The sequence below is a fragment of the Trifolium pratense genome, linkage group LG2 (genome assembly GCF_020283565.1).
Source record: "Trifolium pratense cultivar HEN17-A07 linkage group LG2, ARS_RC_1.1, whole genome shotgun sequence".
Classification (NCBI taxonomy): Eukaryota; Viridiplantae; Streptophyta; class Magnoliopsida; order Fabales; family Fabaceae; genus Trifolium; species Trifolium pratense.
In genome coordinates, this window is record NC_060060.1 from 13,678,412 (window position 1) to 13,699,809 (window position 21,398).

At 30.3% G+C, this 21,398-nt stretch overlaps 2 protein-coding genes and 1 non-coding gene across 3 annotated transcripts; 1 reads left to right on the forward strand and 2 right to left on the reverse strand.

Moving 5' to 3' along the window:
• Nucleotides 1-16: 16 nt before the first annotated feature.
• Nucleotides 17-5,206, reverse strand: LOC123905624 (lysine histidine transporter-like 8). Its single transcript, XM_045955304.1, has 5 exons — nt 4,813-5,206; nt 3,651-3,793; nt 2,457-2,884; nt 1,579-1,710; nt 17-910 (listed from the first exon to the last, which is right to left on the reverse strand). The coding sequence occupies exons 1-5, from the start codon at nt 5,169-5,171 to the stop codon at nt 422-424; spliced, it is 1,551 nt and encodes a 516-aa protein (XP_045811260.1). The 5' UTR covers nt 5,172-5,206; the 3' UTR covers nt 17-421.
• A 2,979-nt stretch (nt 5,207-8,185) lies between these two features.
• On the forward strand, nt 8,186-8,258 carry TRNAK-UUU. The gene has a single exon. It is a non-coding gene; the product is annotated as a tRNA-Lys (tRNA).
• Nucleotides 8,259-11,819: 3,561 nt separating this feature from the next.
• Nucleotides 11,820-15,971, reverse strand: LOC123905626 (lysine histidine transporter-like 8). The gene is made up of 5 exons (XM_045955305.1): nt 15,378-15,971; nt 14,400-14,536; nt 13,503-13,930; nt 12,659-12,790; nt 11,820-12,522 (listed from the first exon to the last, which is right to left on the reverse strand). The coding sequence occupies exons 1-5, from the start codon at nt 15,860-15,862 to the stop codon at nt 12,034-12,036; spliced, it is 1,671 nt and encodes a 556-aa protein (XP_045811261.1). The 5' UTR covers nt 15,863-15,971; the 3' UTR covers nt 11,820-12,033.
• Nucleotides 15,972-21,398: the final 5,427 nt, after the last annotated feature.

The following is a 21,398-nucleotide window of genomic DNA, read 5'->3' on the forward strand; positions in this document are numbered from 1 at the left end:
GAGCAAAAGAAAACAATTTGAAAACAAGAATGTGAATCAAAATTTATGAAACATCACTTGATTATGACCAACATTATAAATTTTCAACACCAAAGAAAATCAACATGACATTGTTGGAAGGAAAAAAAATCTACTAACTTCCACAAAATAATTATAATCAACCCGTGTAGAAAAAGTAAGCTTCATTTTAACCCTCTCAATATACCTCAGACACTACACTATAATTTTTTCTAATGATGATAATACCTTAAATATATCATCAATATCATGATTATTTTAACATCATCAATATAACTTTATAATGGGGGTATACAATTTTGAAATGAGAAGTAAAAAAAGACAACATGATCAATCATCTTTAATTCCTCCACATATAATTTCCCTTGTAGTTCTTTCCTCTTTGAGTGATCATATACTAATACTACTTAGGGTTAAAAAAACTCACTTTGACACCCGTTTCAACAATAACATATATACTAGCCGCAATTAACATGCCACTAAGACCAATCCCAAATGTTCCTAAGAACCAATTGAGACACCACATAACACTATGCTTTTTTGGTTTCTTTATTTTGAGCCACATAAAACATGGGTATGCTAATGTCACTGGCAATGCTACTCCTCCAATTAAACCAGCCAAGCTTGCCAAAAATGGTGTTGCAACTCCTATGAAGAAGGATAAGAATCCGGAGAAGATTCGAATACTTGAACGGAGCCACCATGGACACGGCTTATTCATTTTTTTGGTGTATTTTGATTCCATGTCATCGAATATTGGCATGCCATAGATTTGGAATGAACATAAGCAATTCACTACTACAAAAAAGCTGGTTAATGCAAGCACAAATCTTGATATGTCATGAGAATGGAATTGGTATAGAGCTGTGAGCATTCCTCCATTTGCTGGAATCTGTACATTGAGTCATAGATTAATTAAATGTACTATCATAAAACAAGTCCTAAACCATTAATTGGTTCATTTTACCCTAATTTAAGTTATGATCCGACTTCCGTAAAATAAACAATCAAAATAAGAAATAGTAGTATAATCTACTAACAAATAAAACTACTATATATACGTCTATACCGACATTATATGCACATACATAATAAATTGAGAGCTACTTTTAATTTTCAACGGTGTCTTAAATGCCACATGTCACATTTGACACTCCTCCGAATTTACCAATTCGGGCAAGACACATATATTTTTCTCGTCAATATGGATAAATTCGGATGGAGGTGGGTTTTTTTTTTTTTTTTGACACATGGATAGAGGTGGGTTTTTTTTTTTTTTTTGGTACAATAGAGGTGGGTTTTAAAAGTCATGGGTGGTGGGAAAAAAAAAGCTTGTTAACAAATTATATTTGTGTTTAATTATTATAGATAAAGCGATAAACATCATTAAAATTCACACACAACTGCAAGATATTCAAATGCGGGTGAATGCATCCATATTAGAATATGCTAAAATATTCTCACACTCCAATCTAACAAAATGTTAATAATCTATACTCAGTTTAAATGAGACAAATTATTATTTTTGGTTATTATAATAAGTAAGTAAGATGCAATTACCAGTTGGCCATAAGCCCAATAGCCACCAATGGCTACAGGAAATAAGCAAGCGGCAATTAGTGTGTAAGCAATCTTGACTCCTTTCCACATGGGAACGTGTGATGGATGCTTCTCACTTGAAGGCATAGTAGCCTGCATCAAAGATCTTTGTTGAGAATCAAAAGATATATACTTGAAGAATACATTATCATTTAATTAATTTACAAGAAATAGCTTATTTTAGTAATGCATTGTAATTAATAATGTCTTTAATTTACTCATAAGATCCTTACATATCTCTACAAACTTCATTTTTGGGCCGATTATAAGATTAATCATTCTAAATTTTATTCTCACCGTCTTAAATTATAATAGAAAAAAATTTAGACCTTTGTATTCTTTCATCTCACCAACCTGATATGGACTTGTTAATCTAAAAGGAATAGTCATCAACAAAATTCAATGATGTATACTTCTTCATCAAACCCCATAAACAACTTTCATTTTTGAAAGAAATATACTTCATCAATTGTCAACAAAACAATGTACCTATCTCATCTCATTACTACAAAGTCAAAAGATAAAAAAAGCAAAGAAACTTCAAATTGGAATTTTAGCACATGAAAATCTAACCAATGACAAGTACCCTATAGATAAATATACCAAAACTTGATCTGTTCATGATCATAAATATTCCATTTGCCACCAAGTTCAACAAAATTAATTAGGTACTAATTAAGAGGCTATGAAGCACGAACATCATATACGTCATAGATACTGACACATCAAATAATAATTTGTGAAAATCACATAATTCAATGTTATCATAAATGCTGGTGTCGTGTTGGTGTCGAACACTGATTCATAGCTAAGAGAGAGCTAATCTTAGCATCACATACCTGTATTTCAAGGATGAGATTATGACCCCTAAATGCAAAGGCAATGATACCAAATGCATTAAACACATCAAGAGTTTTTCCAACACTGTTTCCACCCCTCACAGGATTATAATTCACACCTTGTAGGGTACCCTGTGCCACAGAAGCCATCCAAATGGAGGTACAATACCCAACAGCAGTGACTGCTCCAATGAGAGAAATTCCAGCTATAGAATTCAAGTTTGGTAACTGAGATAAAACCACAGCTACACAAGTAAAAACCAAGTACCATTCCACAGTAGTCATCGGTTTGGAAGTGCATGATTCTCCACATACAATCTCATAGAATGTTCTAGCCGTTGATCCTCCTATTATGATCAATGTAGTACATGTTCCTGCTGATAAGTACAATATTGGAAATATTGCTAGTAATTTTCCCAATTTCTCACCTGCAACACAGCATTCAGATATCAAATTTGACTAAATTTAAGTTTGGTTGAGACATAAGTAAAATCTCGACTAATATTTAACTTATGAATGGAACTCGGTTACTATTTAAGTGGTTCGACTTTAGATGACATTTATTAACTACTTGAAGCCAATCACTTAAATAGAGGGTAAAAATAACTCGGGTTCTTTTCAATTAATATTTTTTTTGGTGGTTGTTCAATTTTTTTTTTGGTACAAAATTAATATTTATATTATTATTATTTACAAATTATTGCAGAACAATTTATTTATTTTCTTGTAAGCGAAAAAGAAACAAATATAACTGAAACCCACACACAGATAAACACATTCTATCTAACAATATCATCATTTTCAATTGAACTACGACCTACGAGCTACAAACCCAAACAATTATTTAATAGCACTCATTACTCTTATTATTTTGCACAACTAACTCAAAATTTAATGAACTATACTAAAACATCTCCCTTTTCAAAAGGATGTGTTTACCAATATTGTCATGTTACATGCCTGTCTTTTTATTATAGTAATTCACATTACAAACCAGTCATGATCGATGTATATAGATCAATCAATAGTTATTACATGAAAATGACATCTAATTTGTTTTTTACACAAAGTACATTTTTAGCTAAAACTTTGTTTATTTTTGTTTAGTATTTGTTGCAACAACCTCTTTAAAACCAAAATAAAAAAATATATAATAAAAGAAATGAATGGACACGTGGAGGGATGATATCATACCAAAAGTAGCAAAGCATAGTTGAAGGTATCGATTATAACGAACAGTGACACCTTCCTCTTTGGATTCGTGAAGATGAACGAGCAACCATAAGGTGTAAAGCTGCCATATGAATGCTATTGTCAAACTTATTATTCCCCATGTCCTGTAACCAATCACACATATTCTCTTCAAATTAACATTAAGATCATGTAGTATATGTAACCAAAGCCTTTGAAATAATAATAAACTGTTTTAGAACAAAGGGTGGTATCTTTGGACAAAATTAATGTTTAAAATGTAATATTTCATATTTTAGATTCATTAAATAATCAATGTATATATTACATCCAGCCTTTTTATATAAGAAATAATTCATCTTTTAGATTTATTAAATAATCAATGTATCTGGTATATAATATAAATTAAATATATTAGTTATTTAATAAATTTAAAAATCAGCTGTTTATAATATTTAAATTGCATGTGTGCAATTTTTAATGGTAAATAAGACATTTTTTATGATAAAAGTTATTATAAATTAATAAAATTAATGTCACTTTTAAAAGTAAGTTTGACTACTAAAAGCAAATTTGACTAGTTAAATATAAGTTTGACTAAAAGTGATAAAGTGTAGTACTATTTTCTTTGTTAAGTCAAACATAAATCAGTCTCCTCATTCAAACTTAATCAAAATTTATTTTATAAAATTAATCAAAATTAATATTAGTATTTTAAATAAAAAACCAAATATAAAAATTACTCAATGACATTTTTTTTGCCTATAATATAATAACAATGTAAAAATATTCAAGTTGAATAAAGTAGTACATAATATGTTTTTTATAGATATACGAAATGATAAGTCATTGAAAATTCATACCCACAAAGTGGAAAGACCGAAATTCGAACCTCAATCATAATGTTATACCTAACAATTTCAATATTTCTGCTGTTGATCTAGAATTTATGCATAAATAACACTATTTTTTTTTTTTGATAACATGTAACACAATTTTTTACCGGTTTAATAAATAGTTGTATATTATTAAATGTTAATATTGCAATGTTAAGAATAATGCTATGCAAAGTTGTAATATTTTTTAAAAATATAAGTCAATTTCATATGTAAAAGATTCACACACTTGAATAAATGAAACATATGATTATGAATTTAGAACATACCAACCAAGAAGAGTGAAAGCAACAGGAAGAACAAGAGCTTGAATACCAATCCCAGAACAAAGAGTATGAAAAGCAGCATAATATTTGTTACCATTTCTAGACTCAGTAATTGGTAACCAAGCATCTTGAGGATCAAGTTTGGTTAACCTCAAAGCATTCCTAACAGGGGTACCTAAAGGGGTAATATTAAACCTTGGTGGAGTAAAAGACATTCTTGGTGTTCTAGGAGCTGTTTTGTTCTTTGGATTTGGTTCATCTGAATGAAGAAGTGGTGATCTTGTGAGAGATGGTGAGTATTGAAGTTGAGAGGGTGGACATGACACTGCTGTTGGTGATTTGATTTCCTTAGCTTCAGCCATGTTCACTCTGTTTTCTTGTTTTTCCACCTACTGTCTATGTGTGTTACACTTTGGATGTATATATAATAGATAGATGGGTGTGCAAGAATTAAATAATACTACTATAGTATATAATAATAAAGAAATTAGTTGTTATGGACATGAGTAAAATATTTTTAAATATGCAGTAAGATTAGTTCATTGACAGAGATATAAAACTATTGATACGCAGGGTTTGGAGTTTGACTCTGGATATCTCATTTATTTACTTGATAGTGAAATTTCTAGTTACTAGACTATTTGACAAAAAAAATAGATATTATCAATCTAAACAAATTATCTTAAAATTTGGAATAATTAAATCTTACAAAATTGATTTATAAAGCGAGAAATGTCTCTCAGACTCTCACTTACAAAATTATTTTTAGATTATATTTTACACGGCTATCATACTTATGATTATATTTAATGTATAACCCAAATGGACGAATATGGGAGATTTAACTAATGTTAGATAAATTTTGATTAAATTTTATAATTTAAGTTGAGTCTAATACAATTTTTACTAGACATACCTCCTACTTATACTCTCTTTTGACAAATCTCAACAATTTATATTTTTATTATTATATTTGTTTCTAAAATATCTCAAAAATATTTATTTTGGTGAAATTCGATTGAAAACTAGAGTTTATTTGAGAGTGTAGATCTTACAAATTCATGGGCTATTTTGTGGTTTACTCCTGTAACAAATTTTGTCTTGTTTAAAAAAATAAATATAAGAGATGCAAAAAAGTCAAAATGTTTTTTGAGTAAGGCAAAACTTCAAATGTTTGTCTAATTTTTTTAGTTTATTTTGACTGTTTTAATTTTTTCACCTATATTTTATTTGCAGAGAGGTATAAATTAATATTTTGTTGAAGGTTAACTATTTTATTAGTTCAATATTTTGGCAAGAAATAACATAAAAACTTCAACTTTTATCCTTCAACAAATCATAGAAATCTTTTGTTGCAACTATAGACTATATAAAAAGACAAATACTATTTTTTTATATTCAATAAACATTCTCTCTCCAATAAAATCCTCTCTACAATATAAAATTATATATCATACAACTTGTGTGTATATTATATTATTTAATGTGTTTTATCTATAAAATATAATATAATATAATTTGTACTATTATATACTCTCTTTAGTTCTATAATCATAAGAGAATTTTGCTTTTTAGATTAATTTGAATGCTAATGTATATAAACTACGATCAGTGGCGACTCCAGGATTGTTAGGGAGCCTGGGCAAATTTTTGGAGGGAATTTTATCAACCCAAATTTCGAATATAGAAATATTTAAACTCTGTTTTTCAATATTTAATTTTGGAAGAAATTTTTAAACAAGAAATAACATGCAAGAGTATAGTCATGTTTTCAATATAATTAAGGCTCAACTAAATAAGAGACTATAATGAAAACTGAATTCACTCGACGTATATAATTATATTAAACTACTTATTTATACAATCAAAACAACTTAACAAATTTTAAAATTCAAAACACCATCAAGTCATCAAACAAAGATTATAGATTGAGAAGGTTTTAGGTTGTTAAAAATTAGAATTAATTGCATATTTGATCTGTTATGTTTATTTTAGGTTTCAATTTGATCCCTTATTTTTTAAAACTTTTAAGTTGGTCATTTTCCTCAAATTTTAGTTTAAATCGTCGACTTTTCTAATGAATTTGTGTACGTAGACCACTTAGGAGAGTACTATGTGAATGTTTTAGAAAAATTAACTCAAAATTTAACAAAAAGTTAGAAAAAATTAACTCAAAATTTAACGAAAACGACCAACTTATGTTGAGATCAATAACATAAGGAACCAACTTGAAACTTTTAAAAAATAAGGGACCAAATTGAAACCTAAAATAAACATTAGAGACTAAATATGTTTCGTACGGTACCTTTACGAAATGCGTTTCTTTCTTTTATTTTTATTTTTTCTTGTTTCTTATTATTACAAAAAAAAAAAAAAAAAAAAAAAAGAGGCAGCCCAGGCATGTGCCGGGCTTGCCAGACGGCATAATCGCCACTGACTACGATATAATATAGTCCAAATACATTAGTTTTCTAATAAATCTAAAAAAATAAAAGTTGTCTTATAATTAGGATCGGAGAGAGTAATATATATTGAAAAGGGTATTCGCATAAATGTCATTATTTTTTAAAGTTGGCATTTGTTCATCAAACAATATACACGAGTTGTGTTGCGAGTTGCGACCAAAATCTGTGTTCTAAAATTAATATTTGTGATATGTATTGTGTTTTAAGTATAATTAGTTAGATTCTACATCGATTATAAATGAGAAAAAAAATGAAAAATGTTAAATTTATAAGAAAGGTGATCTATTAATCTAAAGTCTTAAAATTTTGAATGAGGATGTGACGTTTTTCTCTCGTGGTTTTGGAGCATTCAAATTGATTTTTCTCCCGAGTTCCACCGAACTCTCCCAACAAGTACGGTATCAGAGCCTTGGTTCGGCTTGGTGGGGAGGGTGAGTGGTTCAGTCCTACATCGACTATAAATGAGAAGAATGTTAGATTTATAAGAGATGTCATTCATTAATCTAATGCATTAAAGTTTTTGGATGGAGATATGACGTCTCTCTATTGTTATTTTGCAGCATTTGAACCGATGTTTCTTACGGACTTCCCCCGAACTCCCCAACAATATGTTTGTTATTTTCCATGTCCTTATAAAAACATATCAAACACACCCTTAGACAAAATGATTGTCACTTATATATCTTATATATTTGTCCAAAGTCTTGGCTCAAATGCGATTCTGAGAATGTCAATATTGTTAGATTCAACACTTTTATTTTAATTCGAATTCAAAACTTTATTGTTGTTTGTATAAATTTCAGTGGTATTTATCATTTCGTCTAAGAAAAAAAAAACACTCTTATATATTTCATTATATCTTTCTGACTTAGATATAAGATAAATAAATGCATTTCATTTAATAATATGTAGCCGTCTTAGCTCAGCTGGTAGAGCGCGTGGCTTTTAACCACGTGGTCGTGGGTTCGATTCCCACAGACGGCGACAAACAATAATTTCTTTTATTTTTAGATATTTTAGGAAACCAGAAAATTACACCCTTTATCTAGTCTAGAGAAAAATAGAATTAGAATCAATTTGTAACCAAAAAAAATAAGAAGAAAGAATTAGAATCAATTAAAAATATAGGGAACCTATAGTTAAAAATAGAATCAATTAAAATTATTAGTTATCTTAAATTAAAATTGTCTTGATATAAACTTTTTCTCTCTAAACTTTTCTTTTGTTTACTTTTATTTTATAGATTTGACATGTTTAGTTGAAAAACAAATTCATTTTATATTTGAGTAGGACGGAATACGCATGTCCAACAAAGAAACTACTCTGTCGCATGATTTTTTTTTGGGTACACTGTGCCATGATTTTAATAAAATAATAATAAAAATACTAATTAACAATGAAATGTTGGAGAAAAATCGTTTTCAAAAGATATTTGGGTGGATCCAATAAGCATGCAATTGCAAAATTATGTCTCGAGATAGGTGTATAGAGGCGTAGTAGCAATCCATGCCAACATAAATTTGATGCATTAAATTATTTAGGAGACTTTGTGTGACCGGCCAAATAACAGTTTGTTCTGTACAAAAAACGATTAATTATTTTGTTAATAGTTTATGCAAACTACATTGACAAACTTATAATAATACATATAAAATTATTTATTTGCATAAGCTCAAAAATAAGCTTATGCAAAGTCGGACCCTTAATAAAGAGTCAAAGAAAAAAATTAGGAATATTGTATTTTATATGCAGAGTCGGAGTTCAAATTTCTCACATCTTATTTATTCAATTTAAAAGTGAATTATTAGTCACTAAACTTTTTGACAAAAAAGTTGATGGAAAATACTAACAATAAATTAATTTAAGTTATAAGAGATATACATTGAAATTTTAAACGACTTATCATGGATTCAATCATTGATTTTTGCATATAGAAAATTGGAGAACGGCTTAAATTTTGTATTTATAACATTGAAATTTTTTTGAAGAAAATTTAAAAGATTGTGTGAACGCATCAATTTGTTTCAATTTAACAAAATAAATTTCAACTTCAGGCTATTTGCAGCATTATATCTGTTATCCATTCTTTACCTACTTTTTAAAAGGTTGATGTTTCAAGTTTGATTTTTTGTTTTTTTTTAATGTATATTCAAAGATTAATGTTGATTTGCAAACTGTACAGTGAGTGTTATACCTTTTAAAAATTGCTCGTTAGGCTTCCACATTGCTATTAGGCTCTTCGAAAATATATCTGAATTTATTTTCAGTTTACTTTGGATCTTACCTTTCAAAACGGGATTATTTTCGGACTATACGTTCCGAAATTGCTTAAATTCGAAACTTATGTTTTGGATCCTACGATTTGAAATTATGTGTTTTTATAACCTACGTTCCAAAATGACCTTAAGAATAATTTTGTAAGGTTGAAGGAGTCTGAAAGAGATGTGAAAGAGCAATTTTCTTACCTTTTATTCCTGTATTGCAACATAGGCTTTGTTTCTCGTAGCCCACAAGAATTTAGAGACTCTTCACTTTCTTTGAAGAGGAGGGCCTTTTAAACAAAAAAAAAAAAATCAGATATAAAATTGATTCATTCTTTGAAGAGCAATTTGAGATAACAATATTCACGCCCCCGAGTTTTACACGCGTCCCAGACCTCTAATACGAGTGTGTAAATAGCAAAAATCGGGAAAAAAAATAGTTCGCATCATAGGATACGAACTCCGGGGGCGCAAAATTGTTACACGCAACTGTGAAAATTAATTGAAATAAATGAAATTTATTTAGAGGTAGTTCTTTTCCAATATATATTTTTTAAATGTACCAATTAAAGAGTATAAACAGCTAAACCACTAGATTTGGTCTAGTGGTGAGGGGTTTGGGTAGTATGTTATAGGTTCTGAGTTCAATCTCCAGCTCACTATCTTTTGATAATACAATTCTATTGTATCTATATATTAAGTGGTTAAATTCGAGTAGAAGCAAAGGTTGCTTATTATTTGTGGTGCCATTTTGATGTGGTTTTAGCTCCAACTTGAGCTGCTAGTAGCATAGCAGAGAAGGTGCAGCTCATGCACATGTTCCTGCTCAAATTTATTAACCTCGCTAATGGCAAAAGCATCAAGGACTTTGATAAATTAACCTCTTCTAATACAATATTGTTGATGTGTTTTGATTTCTTTAGTTGCTTATATATCTTCTTTTTCCTCTCCTCTCCTTACAATTATCAAACTGTTACAACATGAATGAGAATGTTAACCATCCATCATCCCTGGTAATACTAATAGTGGTAAAATGCTATATAAATAACTTAAGTACCTCAGAAGCTCTTACATCCAAAAAATTATCATCAACTGATGGAAGATTATGTGGTTGTAATATAATCCTTTAGTAAGGGCATTCAAAAGGGATACGCCGGTAGGTATCATAATCTTTAAATTAAGCATGGCCAAAATTTAAAATTTTATCAAGCATAAAGCATGGCCAAAATTAAAACAGAGAAGTTTAAAAGAAAAGCTTGCCATTAATTTGATGGTTATGTATGAAGAATGCTTACAAAATAATTTTAGCTCTGTCGAGATACTCAGAGAGGAAAGCCTGTCTTTGGCGAGCTGCTCAATCTCGTCTAATAATATTACAGGTGAATGATTTTGGAATGATTCTCTTGACATTTATATTTATGCAATGCATGCATGTATGATTAATTTATATTCTGAAGAACATTGCTTGAATGAGATGCATGATTTTGGTATGGCCTATTCTTTATCCAAGTGCAACATTTCCATAATGAGTAGTGTAATATATGCCTTTGATGCACATGATACCTGCGAGCTAGCTAATAGGACTTAGGCGCAGGATTGGCGCAAACCCTTTGTAACCGTCTGATGAACTAAAAGCTATATAAGGGCTTTGTTCATTGATTGTGTTAGAGTTATTTTTCATTCTTCCCTACCAATCTCTCTCTCTCTCTCATTTTTCATATTCAATTCATATTCATTACTTCACCCTCAAGAAATCATTTTTGTCCCAACATTTAGAGCTTTGTTCTTAGGAGTTCTATATTGAAGATTACCTCTTACTAATATCAAAACCCTGTTCATGAGATAAAAGAGACACTAATATGCCACTTTCCACAACTTGTTCTTTTTAATGAAAGAAAGATAGTAAAATGAAATGTGATCACACTTGGATAATATAAATGTGTTTGAGCCTAATTGTTTCCAATATAATTTTAGTTTATGCACATAAAACCAAATTACCCAAATTTCTTAGACTTATCCACTTGTTGGTTTAAATATATAATCTTTGAATTTTTTTGACAGAAAATATACAATATTTGTTATCATAAAAATTTAGGGAGATGACATATCAATTGTATTGGTTCCTAAAAGACAGACATTTCAAAATATATATGATCAAAAGATTGATAATAATAAATGATAAATTACACAAATAGTCATGGTCTCACATTAATACAGTCCACTACTAGTATTTTTTTCTATTCTATATATACGGTATAGGTAAAATTTAACAACATACACATCATCAGTAAATAAAAAAATCTAGTATATCTGCTTCAATTATGCAATTATGCTAGATATACATTATTTTTTTGAGTTTGCTTGGTGTGCAAGTTACAACTACAAACTGAGGTATATAATTTTGAATTTCTAAGACATTTTAAAAAAGACAACTTCAATTACAATCTTCCTAATGTTCAGTTTCCTAGTAATTCTCTTTCTTTCCTCTTTGGTTGAGACTACTTAGGGTCGAAAAAACTCACATTAACACCGGTATCAACAATAACATATATACTAGCTGTGATTAATATGACACTTAAACAAATCCCAAATGTTCCCAAGAACCAATTGAGATACCACATCAAACTATATTTCTTTGGCTTTTTTACTTTGAGCCACATAAAACATGGATATGCTAATGTCACCGGCAATGCTACTCCTCCGATCAAACCAGCCAAACTCGACAAAAATGGAATTGCAACTCCTATTAAGAAGCAGATAAACCCAAACAAGACACGGAAAAATGATCGGAGCCACCATGGACACGGTTTCTTCATTCTTGTTGTGTATACCGATTCCATGTCATCGAAAACCGGCATACCATATATTTGAAACGAACACAAACCGTTCACAACTACGAAAAAACTAGTTAACCCAAGCACAAATCGTGATACGTCTTGAGAATGGAATGCGTATAGGGCCGTGAGCATTCCTCCATTTGCAGGAATCTGTACATTTTAAATCAATGATTCGTGATTAATTGACGGCGTAAAATTATACACAAGTATACCATAAGACAAGTCATAATCATTAATTAGTTTGTTAATCTTTCTCTCTTTAGTTCTAAATAATTAGATATTATACCAATTGGCCATAAGCCCAATAACCACCAATAGCTAAGGGAAATATGCAGGCAGCAATGAGTGTGTATGAAGCCTTCACTCCTTTCCACATGGGCACATGTGATGGATGCTTCTCACTTGAAGGCATAGTAGCCTGCAAGAAATTACAAAATCATAAGATTAACAAAATAATTGAAGAATAAGTTGATCATTCAACAAGAAATAATTAATATTAGTAGTAACTTTTTTTGCTAACAAAAAAATTATGTGAGTTGGATTAGTAAACATAAAGTCACAAATCAATCTAAATCTATTTATTGAATGAAGTTGACTATACTCAATAATTCAATACCTATCTTAACTATTTTTCCTATTCTGAACATCATTGTGGACTAATCAATTAAATATGAGAAAGTCTTCCACTATAACTTCAATATTGTGTGCTTGACCCAGCACATCAATTGAAGTTTCAAAACAACTTTGAATGCAGCATTTCTTGTTAACATTCAAAAAATACAATGTACCTATCTCATTACTTCAAAGTCAAAAGAGGAAATAGCAAAAAACTTCAAATTGACATTCTTAACTAATGAAACAACGACCCCTAATGACAAGTACTACCAAATAAGTGAATCAACAAAAAAAATAATGTTTTAATTACTAATTTTTTTGTCAAGCGAACTAGTGGCTAGAAATTCCACCCTTGAGGTGAATAAATGGAGTGTCTGGAGTTTGAATCACAGCCCATGGATATATAATATAATGTCTCTATCAACTGAGCTAAGCTCATGGGACCATTTAATTACTAATTTAATTCAGAAAATTTAGTTAGGTAAAGAGAAATAGTAAAAAATTATGCCACACACCTGAATTTCAAGGATGAGATTATGACCCCTAAAGGCAAAAGCAATGATACCAAGTGCATTAAGAACACTAAAAGCATTTTCAACACTATTTCCAGTTTTCACAGGATTATAGTTCACTCCTGGTAGGGCACCCTGTGCAACAGAGGCAATCCAAATGGAGGTACAATATCCAACAGCAGTGACAGCTCCAATGAGAGAAATTCCAGCTATAGAATTCAAGTTTGGTAACTGAGATAAAACCACAGCTGCACATGTAAAAACCAAGTACCATTCCACAGTAGTCATAGGTTTTGCAGTGCATGAGTGTCCACATACAACTTGATAGAATGTTCTAGCTGTTGATCCTCCTATGATAATCAATGTAGTACATGTTCCTGCTGATAGGTACATTATTGGAAACAATGCTAGTAGTTTTCCTAGTCTCTCACCTGCAACATATCATTCCAACACTTCAATATCAATTTAAAAGCATCAAAGGGTTTACTACATATTATTTATTTTGACCAAGTGAACTCTTCTGCCAAGCCAAGGATGTCGACTTGTCAGTTTCCGTGTCCGTGCTTCATTAATCAGCAGAAGAGTTTAATGAAGCACTCGCCGTATGTTTCATGTGGTCAAACTTTCCCACCTTGGCCGTATCGGTCCAGAAAAATTATTTAAAATATGATTTGAAATATACATTTTTTTAGACCGATACGGCCAGGGATGTTCCAACCACATGAATATGGGAAATTTCCAAAATCATTTACAGTATTGTTCTGTTTTATGCATAAAACTTACATTCTCTCATAGTTTAACATAAAAATTCAGGTTTAGGAATGAACTTGTTTAGATTATGCAAAAGTTTCTATAATATTTCAGTTGATACTGGAATGAAGAAAAAGAAATGATACATACCAAAAGAGGCGAAGCAGAGTTGAAGGTATCGACTGTAGCGAACACCGTTCTCAACGGATTCATGGAGATGGACGAGCAACCATAAGGTGTAAAGTTGCCATATGAAAGCAATTGTCAAGCTTATTATTCCCCATGTCCTGCAACCAATAGCAGCATGTTGTTAATAAATAATCTCATCTCATTTCATCTAATTAATGGTAAAATTTGTTGATCTGTGAAAATTAATTTATACATAATACAAAATTTGTATCACTTGTGCATAATAGAATTCACATGTAACAAATATCTAATAGAAAATTCACTTGTAGTATATCAAAATATCTATAGAAAATGTAAAGTGGATTTCCTATGGTAACTACATGACGTATTAATTTACAATTTGAATCGTTCGATTTAAAATTAATGGCTGAGATAAAGTAGCGTGAACCTGCGTCTTATCTATGCCAATGAAAATCCACATCCTAGGAAAATCTTTTATATTCTCCACTAGCAACCAAAAGGTAAAGCCTCCACTAGTCTCCCATTTACCCTATTATATTTTAAGGGTCATGCTAAACAGTGTCCCCGGGGCACTTGTTAAGCATACCTAAAAAGGAAATAAAAAATAAAATTTATATTAAAAAGACAACTTTTTGTACTTTTGAGGCATTGAATGCACGCATTTCGAGACAAAATTTCTATTTTAACATGCTTAACCAGTGCCCCGGGGGCACTGTTTAGCATTTTCCATATTTTAATTCACTAAACAAAAACCATCACATGCATGTAATTAACCTTATGTCCTTTCAAAAACAAAAGAGAAAAACTAATTAAGAATCTTGCAAAGAACAATGAATCTTGAATAGTGAAATTAAAATTTTTTAAAATTAATAAAATAAAAAATATAACAACTAACAATTAATATTTATCCATTAATAAAATTATAAAAAAAATTGAAGAAAAAAGGATATAATGGTGGAATGAAAATATGAAACTTACCAACCAAGAATAGTGAAAGCAACAGGAAGAACAAGAGCTTGAATACCAATCCCAGAACAAAGAGTATGAAAAGCAGCATAATATTTGTTACCATTTCTAGACTCAGTAATTGGTAACCAAGCATCTTGAGGATCAAGTTTAGTTAATCTCAAAGCTTTTCTCATAGGACTTCCCAAAGGTGTAATAAACCTTGGTGTCAAAGACATTCTTGGTGTTCTAGGAGTCTTTGGTGTCTTACTCTTAGGATGTATTACATCTCCATTTTCAGATTGAAGAAGTGGTGATCTTGTTAAAGATGGTGAATGAAGTTGTGAAGGTGGACATGAAACTGGTGGTGATGCTACCATAGGTGTTCCTAGTAATGAATTTCCTGTTCTAGGTGTTATTGGTGCTGACCAAATTTCCTTAGCTTCACCCATGTTTTTGTCTAGTTTTGCACCTTGTGTTTTTTCTTTCCTTTGTGTTGAGGTTGCACTTTCTTTCATGTACTTGGTTTGTGTATATATATATAGATAGGTGTGAATTAATCAATTTTAAAAGGAGGGAATCATGGAATTTCTACATTACTTTATTGACAAATTGTTGAGTATAATGTGTCCAAAAAAATAATTGTTGAATATAATTTATTTTTAAAGCCACCATGGACGTCAATATTGATAAAACAAATATTTATGCATGATACACAATAAATACAACTCAAATAGTAAATATGCTGCAACGGGCCAACATCAGCAGTATATTTTAACTATTAGATTATTTGACCAACAAAAAAATGCTACAACCGCAATATGTTCATAAATCTTAATTTTTCTTTTTTTACGGTAATAAACTCATATTAAAATTTTGACGCCCTCGCTAGTGAATGAGCTTGCTTGCTTGCTTCTTATAAAATTTATCTTAAAGTTTGAATTATTTTCTAACAAATCTTAATTCAATTGCTAGAAATGATGAAATTGTTAAATCGGATGTTAGGACTGAGATTCAAACTCTAATATTTTCTTTATATTTATGAGTCTATAGTGGTGACTTGTCATTTCGTCTATGCACTAAAACAAATGTGTGCATTGTGCGGCCAGGTTCTTTAAAATCGAAAAATAAAAGCTAATATTTAGATTTTAATGAAAATTAATTTAATAATGAAATGATGGCTTTCAAAATATATGGTCAACCCGATAAGTATGCATCATATTGCAATGCAAACATCGTGTGGACACCGTACTGTGAAGAGACGTATAGGTGACTTTATGTGACCGGGGACTAATGAAAATTGCAACCTAGGTTGGTGGAGACATTTTTCATTATTAATTAATCAAGCTTAGTTGGCAGTTAACTGTTAATTTATATATTAAATTATTCAGAACATTGAGTTTGAACGTTATTATATCATATGGCAGCCAATCTGTGCTAATTAATTGTGACAACAATAGTAATCATTATTATAAGAAGACTTAGTAGTAGTAGTAGTATATGATTTTTTTTAAAATAAAATAAAAATACTAGCTAGTAGTGGATATAGGATATGAATAATAATTTTATTAGAATTTTTGTAAGGATGGCTCATTTGCTAAGAATATTATATATTATGTAGTATGTAGCAGCTAGAGTTTTAATTGGGGATTTCTCAATTATTCTTAAGGCTAGAATTTCAAGCTTTAACTCTAAGAATTTGGTGCTGTCAAACAAAAAAATTCCAAAAATTTAGTTTAGTGATAAAAAGATAAAAATTGTTTTGGGGTTCGACTTTTTTTTATTCCAAAAAACAAATGTAAATACTTTTATAATGACTCTTTAAATTATAAGGTCTTCTATATCTTAAAATTAAACTGGGGTGTTATCCTTTCACCCAAAAAATTTAAGAGCCAAAAAAAAAAAGAAGAATTCAAGCTTTTTTAGTATACAAATGATAAATTAATTTAGTTAAAAAAAATTGATAGAATTAATATTTTGCAAGGTCACGGTTTAAGAATTTTGGTACAGCATATAGTCTAACACTAGTGCATGTTATTTTCTTTGGTCATAGAAATTCATCCTCTTTATGTACATATCATTTTTTATCATTTTTGAGTCAAAAGAAATATGTAGATATTATTTTGTTTATATTTTATATGACGAAGCACTAGGAGGACTTGTTGGTCAACAAAATGTGCCTTCAAGTCTCAACTACCAAGTTGTATCATGTGTTGGTGGTGGTGGCTGGTTTGTTTCCATACGAAATAGTATAGGCAAAAGAAGGGGCAAAATTGGAAACATACAATTAAAGGAAAACATGGGAAAATAACAATCAAAATCTAGGATTGCATGTTCCAACAGATGTGAATTTTTTCCAATGGATGGAGCACTGGTTGTCTAATTCGAACTTCTTGACAACTCAATTGTTTAGTCTATCTCTGTGGACTATTTGGAAGATGAGGAATGATAGTGTCTTTAACAAAAAGTCCCCTAATTGTATGAATGTTGTCCAAAATATTTCTGTTATGGCTGAAGAGTTTAACTTAGCATGTAATCTGATAACTAATGTTGTCAGTGAGCCGATTATCAGTTCGGATGTGGATAACAAATGGGAACCGCCTCCGGTGGGTTTTGTTAAGATAAACATTGATGCTGGATGTTTTAAAAACAACTGCACTTGTTGGGGTTTAATAGGTAGGAATCATCAAGGTGTTGTGCAGGTTGCAGCAACCAAAAGAGAAAGAATGTCTTGCTCCCCAATGTTGGCAGAAGCTCGTGGCTTGAGGTGGTGTCTTCAATGGATCAAAGACCATAATTTTCAAAATGTTGTGGTGGAAATGGATGCCGAGAATGTTGTTAACTGTTTTTTAGGAAAAATTAACATTGTTGAAATTGATCTTGTTGTGGCTGATTGCTTAGATATTTTATTTAGCTTGTTAAATGTTAGTGTTTTGGCTGTTAAAAGATGTAAGAACATGGCTGCGCATAGCCTAGTAGGTGTAGCTATGAACTTAGGTTCTCATTTATGGTTTGGGAATGTCCCTGATCCTGTCTCATCTATTGTACTTTCTGAGCTTTTTGTGTGCAATGAATGAGATATTTTCCAGTCAAAAAAAAGAAAAAAAAAAAAAACAATCAAAATCTGAATTATACACTTTCCCTAAATTCAAAATATCTCTCTATGTTTCGTCAAAAAAATATATCTCTATGTTTTGTTTTTGTTTTGATAATGTAAAATATCTCTATGTTAAGTCTTTGTAAAATTTTCTCCATCAACTGGCTAGTTGATATTGTGTTGGTCATACAATAAACATTATTGCATGGTGATAAACATTTTAGAGAAGTTTGAATTTAACATAAAATAAGGGATGAAGCATAGGCATGTCAATATAACCAGGGCCGGATCCGAGATTTTGGAGGCCCCGGGACAAATAATAAAAATGGACGACTAATAAAAATACAATTTTTTAAAAAAGAAATTTGATAGTGTTTTTAATAAAAATTACAACTTAAATTTAGAAATTAATTCTTTATTAATATAATTTTCTTGAAAAAAATAAATAAAGTAGTCAAATTATTTATAAGTTATAGAGTTTTTTTTTTGTCAGAGTTATAGAATGTTTTTATTTATAAAATAAACAATAATAATTGTGTAAATTCATTATAGAAGTCTTAAATAAAAAAAAATAAAAACAAAACTGTCCCAAGAGGAACTTGAACTCACGACCTTGGAGTCTTAAATACTATTCATGTGAGCGCACCAACAGACCAAGGCATCTTTTGTGAAATTTTTTGTCTTAACAAATACATAACATATATTTGAAATGATGGGTTTGAAAAAAAAAAAATTAAGGCCCCATCTTTTTTGAGGCCCTGGGCTGGAGGCCTGGTTGCCTTGGCCCAAAACCGGGCCTGAATATAACCCAACTTGGCGGTATATATGTCCGCTCTGCTCGATTTTGATGGGGAAAATCGAATTTACTAGGTTCTAGCTTCAAATATCATAGTAATTGCATGATTGATATAAATCCAATCTGACAAGACTTTAAATTAAGATATGACGAATACTCCACAAGTTCTAGCTCAACTAGCAAAAAATATCTAAATTGTTAGTTTGAACATTATGATTAAGATTCGAACCTTGACTCTTTCACTTGTGTGTATGACTTTATAATGGCTTTGTCATTTTGTCTATGTACCAAAAAAATTAATATGAATAAACTAAATTGGACTCAAATAGTTAATTAGCTACCCTTAAGATAAACTGTTCGGGAGAATTCGAGTTTGATTTTTAGTAGAAACAATTTTTGGTTAGACGTTACTTACCTCGCGGTCAAACTCTAGATTATCGGAACCCCTTTTTTCTGAGAATCAGAGGGTTAACAGTAAAAAAAATATGAATAAACTTTTTTTTTATAACAAGAACAAGAATATGAATAATTAACAAAATTAGTTTTTTTGCTACGTTAAAAAAAAAAATTATTTTTTAATAAATATCATGGGCCATATATAGGCCGATGAATTTTGGGTCAGGTTAGACTTAGCCCAAGTTCATTCGGACTCTAAATTTTATATCCAGCCCACCTTTTATATAAGTCAAAGAGATTTTTTTTGCCACCCTACCGGTTTCTCGTGCGTCTTATGAGTTTCGATTTTTACCCTTTCACTATTTAAATAGTGGACGTTATAAAAATGAGAAATTTTAGGAAAAAACACCTACTTGAAATTCAAGATTTTAAACGTCAGCTATATAAGTAGCGGACGTTATGAAAATGAGAAATTTGAGAAAAAAAAAACACCCCCTAACATAAAAATGTCAAGATTTTAATTGGACGATCCGCAAAAAATACTTATATTTTATAATTTTAAAATATCAAACTTAAATTTGAATCGTCTAATTTCAATTTAACGGCTACCAATGTCTCGAATACATGAATTCATCATTTAAGTAATCAGGTCTAGCTCAAAATGATACTGTTGATAATGATACTGTTGATAAATCAGACAAGATGATTTCTCTCCTGACCCCCATCTTTCTTTTATACCCCCAAAAATCTAATTTTGCCCCTTGCGTTTTGAAAAATTTTTGCCAACAAACTTCGGTTTTTACGAACCGAAGTTTTTAAACATGAAAAAAAGTTTGGTTTATATAAACCGAAATAACATAAATTTACCCCCCAAAAAGAAGAAAGATTTATGTGAAAATTCGTGTAGAGCTACCTGTGATAAATTTAGCATATCTCTCTGAATATAAGTCGTATGCTAATGATTTTTAATCTAGTGTAAAGAAGACAAAATTTACTACAAGATTGACACCGGAATTGTTAAATTTCATTAAGTATAGTATGAGAAAATCTACCTACAAGTTTGAGAAAAATTTCTGCTATGTTTCTGTACCAGTACCTATTATTTGGTCAAACTGTACCAATTAGATGGTTAACCCTCAAAACAAAAATTATATTTGTATTCTTGAGACCCTAAACTTTCCAACGAGTGATCGTTTTACTCAAATGAGACATCGTTTAGTATTTCAAATAAATTGTGGAAGTTGAGGGTCTCATGCAGAATTTATGCAGGAAATCTGGAAAAAAAAATTGGAACACAATATTTCGGTTTATATTAACCGAAATTTTTTAGCATGACAAAAAAATTCAGTTCGTATAAATCGCAGTACTTCAAAGACAAAAACAGAAATTCAGGAATAAAAGAAAAATGCGAGGTCGGGAGAAAAAACTTCATGCTTCAACCATTTGTAGCCTTCCACCAAATTCTTGTTCCCACTACTTCCCAACTCCACTTTGTATAATTTTTTTAGTTACGTTATTTCTAGTTGGTAGTTGAAAAAATTGGTTGCAGTTAACTGATGAGATATACATATGGACACAATCACACTGTCCTGTCAAATTCTACCAAGGGAGTACTCTTCTTTCTTACCAACTAATTGAAAATTTTATAATCATTTATTAACTATTTTAAATTAATTTTAATTTATGGATATTGGTACTCAGCTTTTTCCATGGTACTAAAAATTTCACCTAAATTTATTATTAAGTTACAGATTTGTTAATTCCA

Excerpts from the sequence above, each read along its gene's own strand:
- LOC123905624 (XM_045955304.1), bottom strand. The coding sequence starts at position 5,171 with ATGGCTGAAGCTAAGGAAATCAAATCACCAACAGCAGTGTCATGTCCA. Across the intron at positions 2,885-3,650 it reads ACTATGCTTTGCTACTTTTG|GTGAGAAATTGGGAAAATTA; the intron begins GTATGATATCAT and ends GCTGTGTTGCAG. Across the intron at positions 911-1,578 it reads ATTGGGCTTATGGCCAACTG|ATTCCAGCAAATGGAGGAAT; the intron begins GTAATTGCATCT and ends CTCAATGTACAG.
- LOC123905626 (XM_045955305.1), bottom strand. The coding sequence starts at position 15,862 with ATGAAAGAAAGTGCAACCTCAACACAAAGGAAAGAAAAAACACAAGGT. Across the intron at positions 14,537-15,377 it reads GCTTTCACTATTCTTGGTTG|GACATGGGGAATAATAAGCT; the intron begins GTAAGTTTCATA and ends TATTGGTTGCAG. Across the intron at positions 13,931-14,399 it reads ACTCTGCTTCGCCTCTTTTG|GTGAGAGACTAGGAAAACTA; the intron begins GTATGTATCATT and ends GATATGTTGCAG.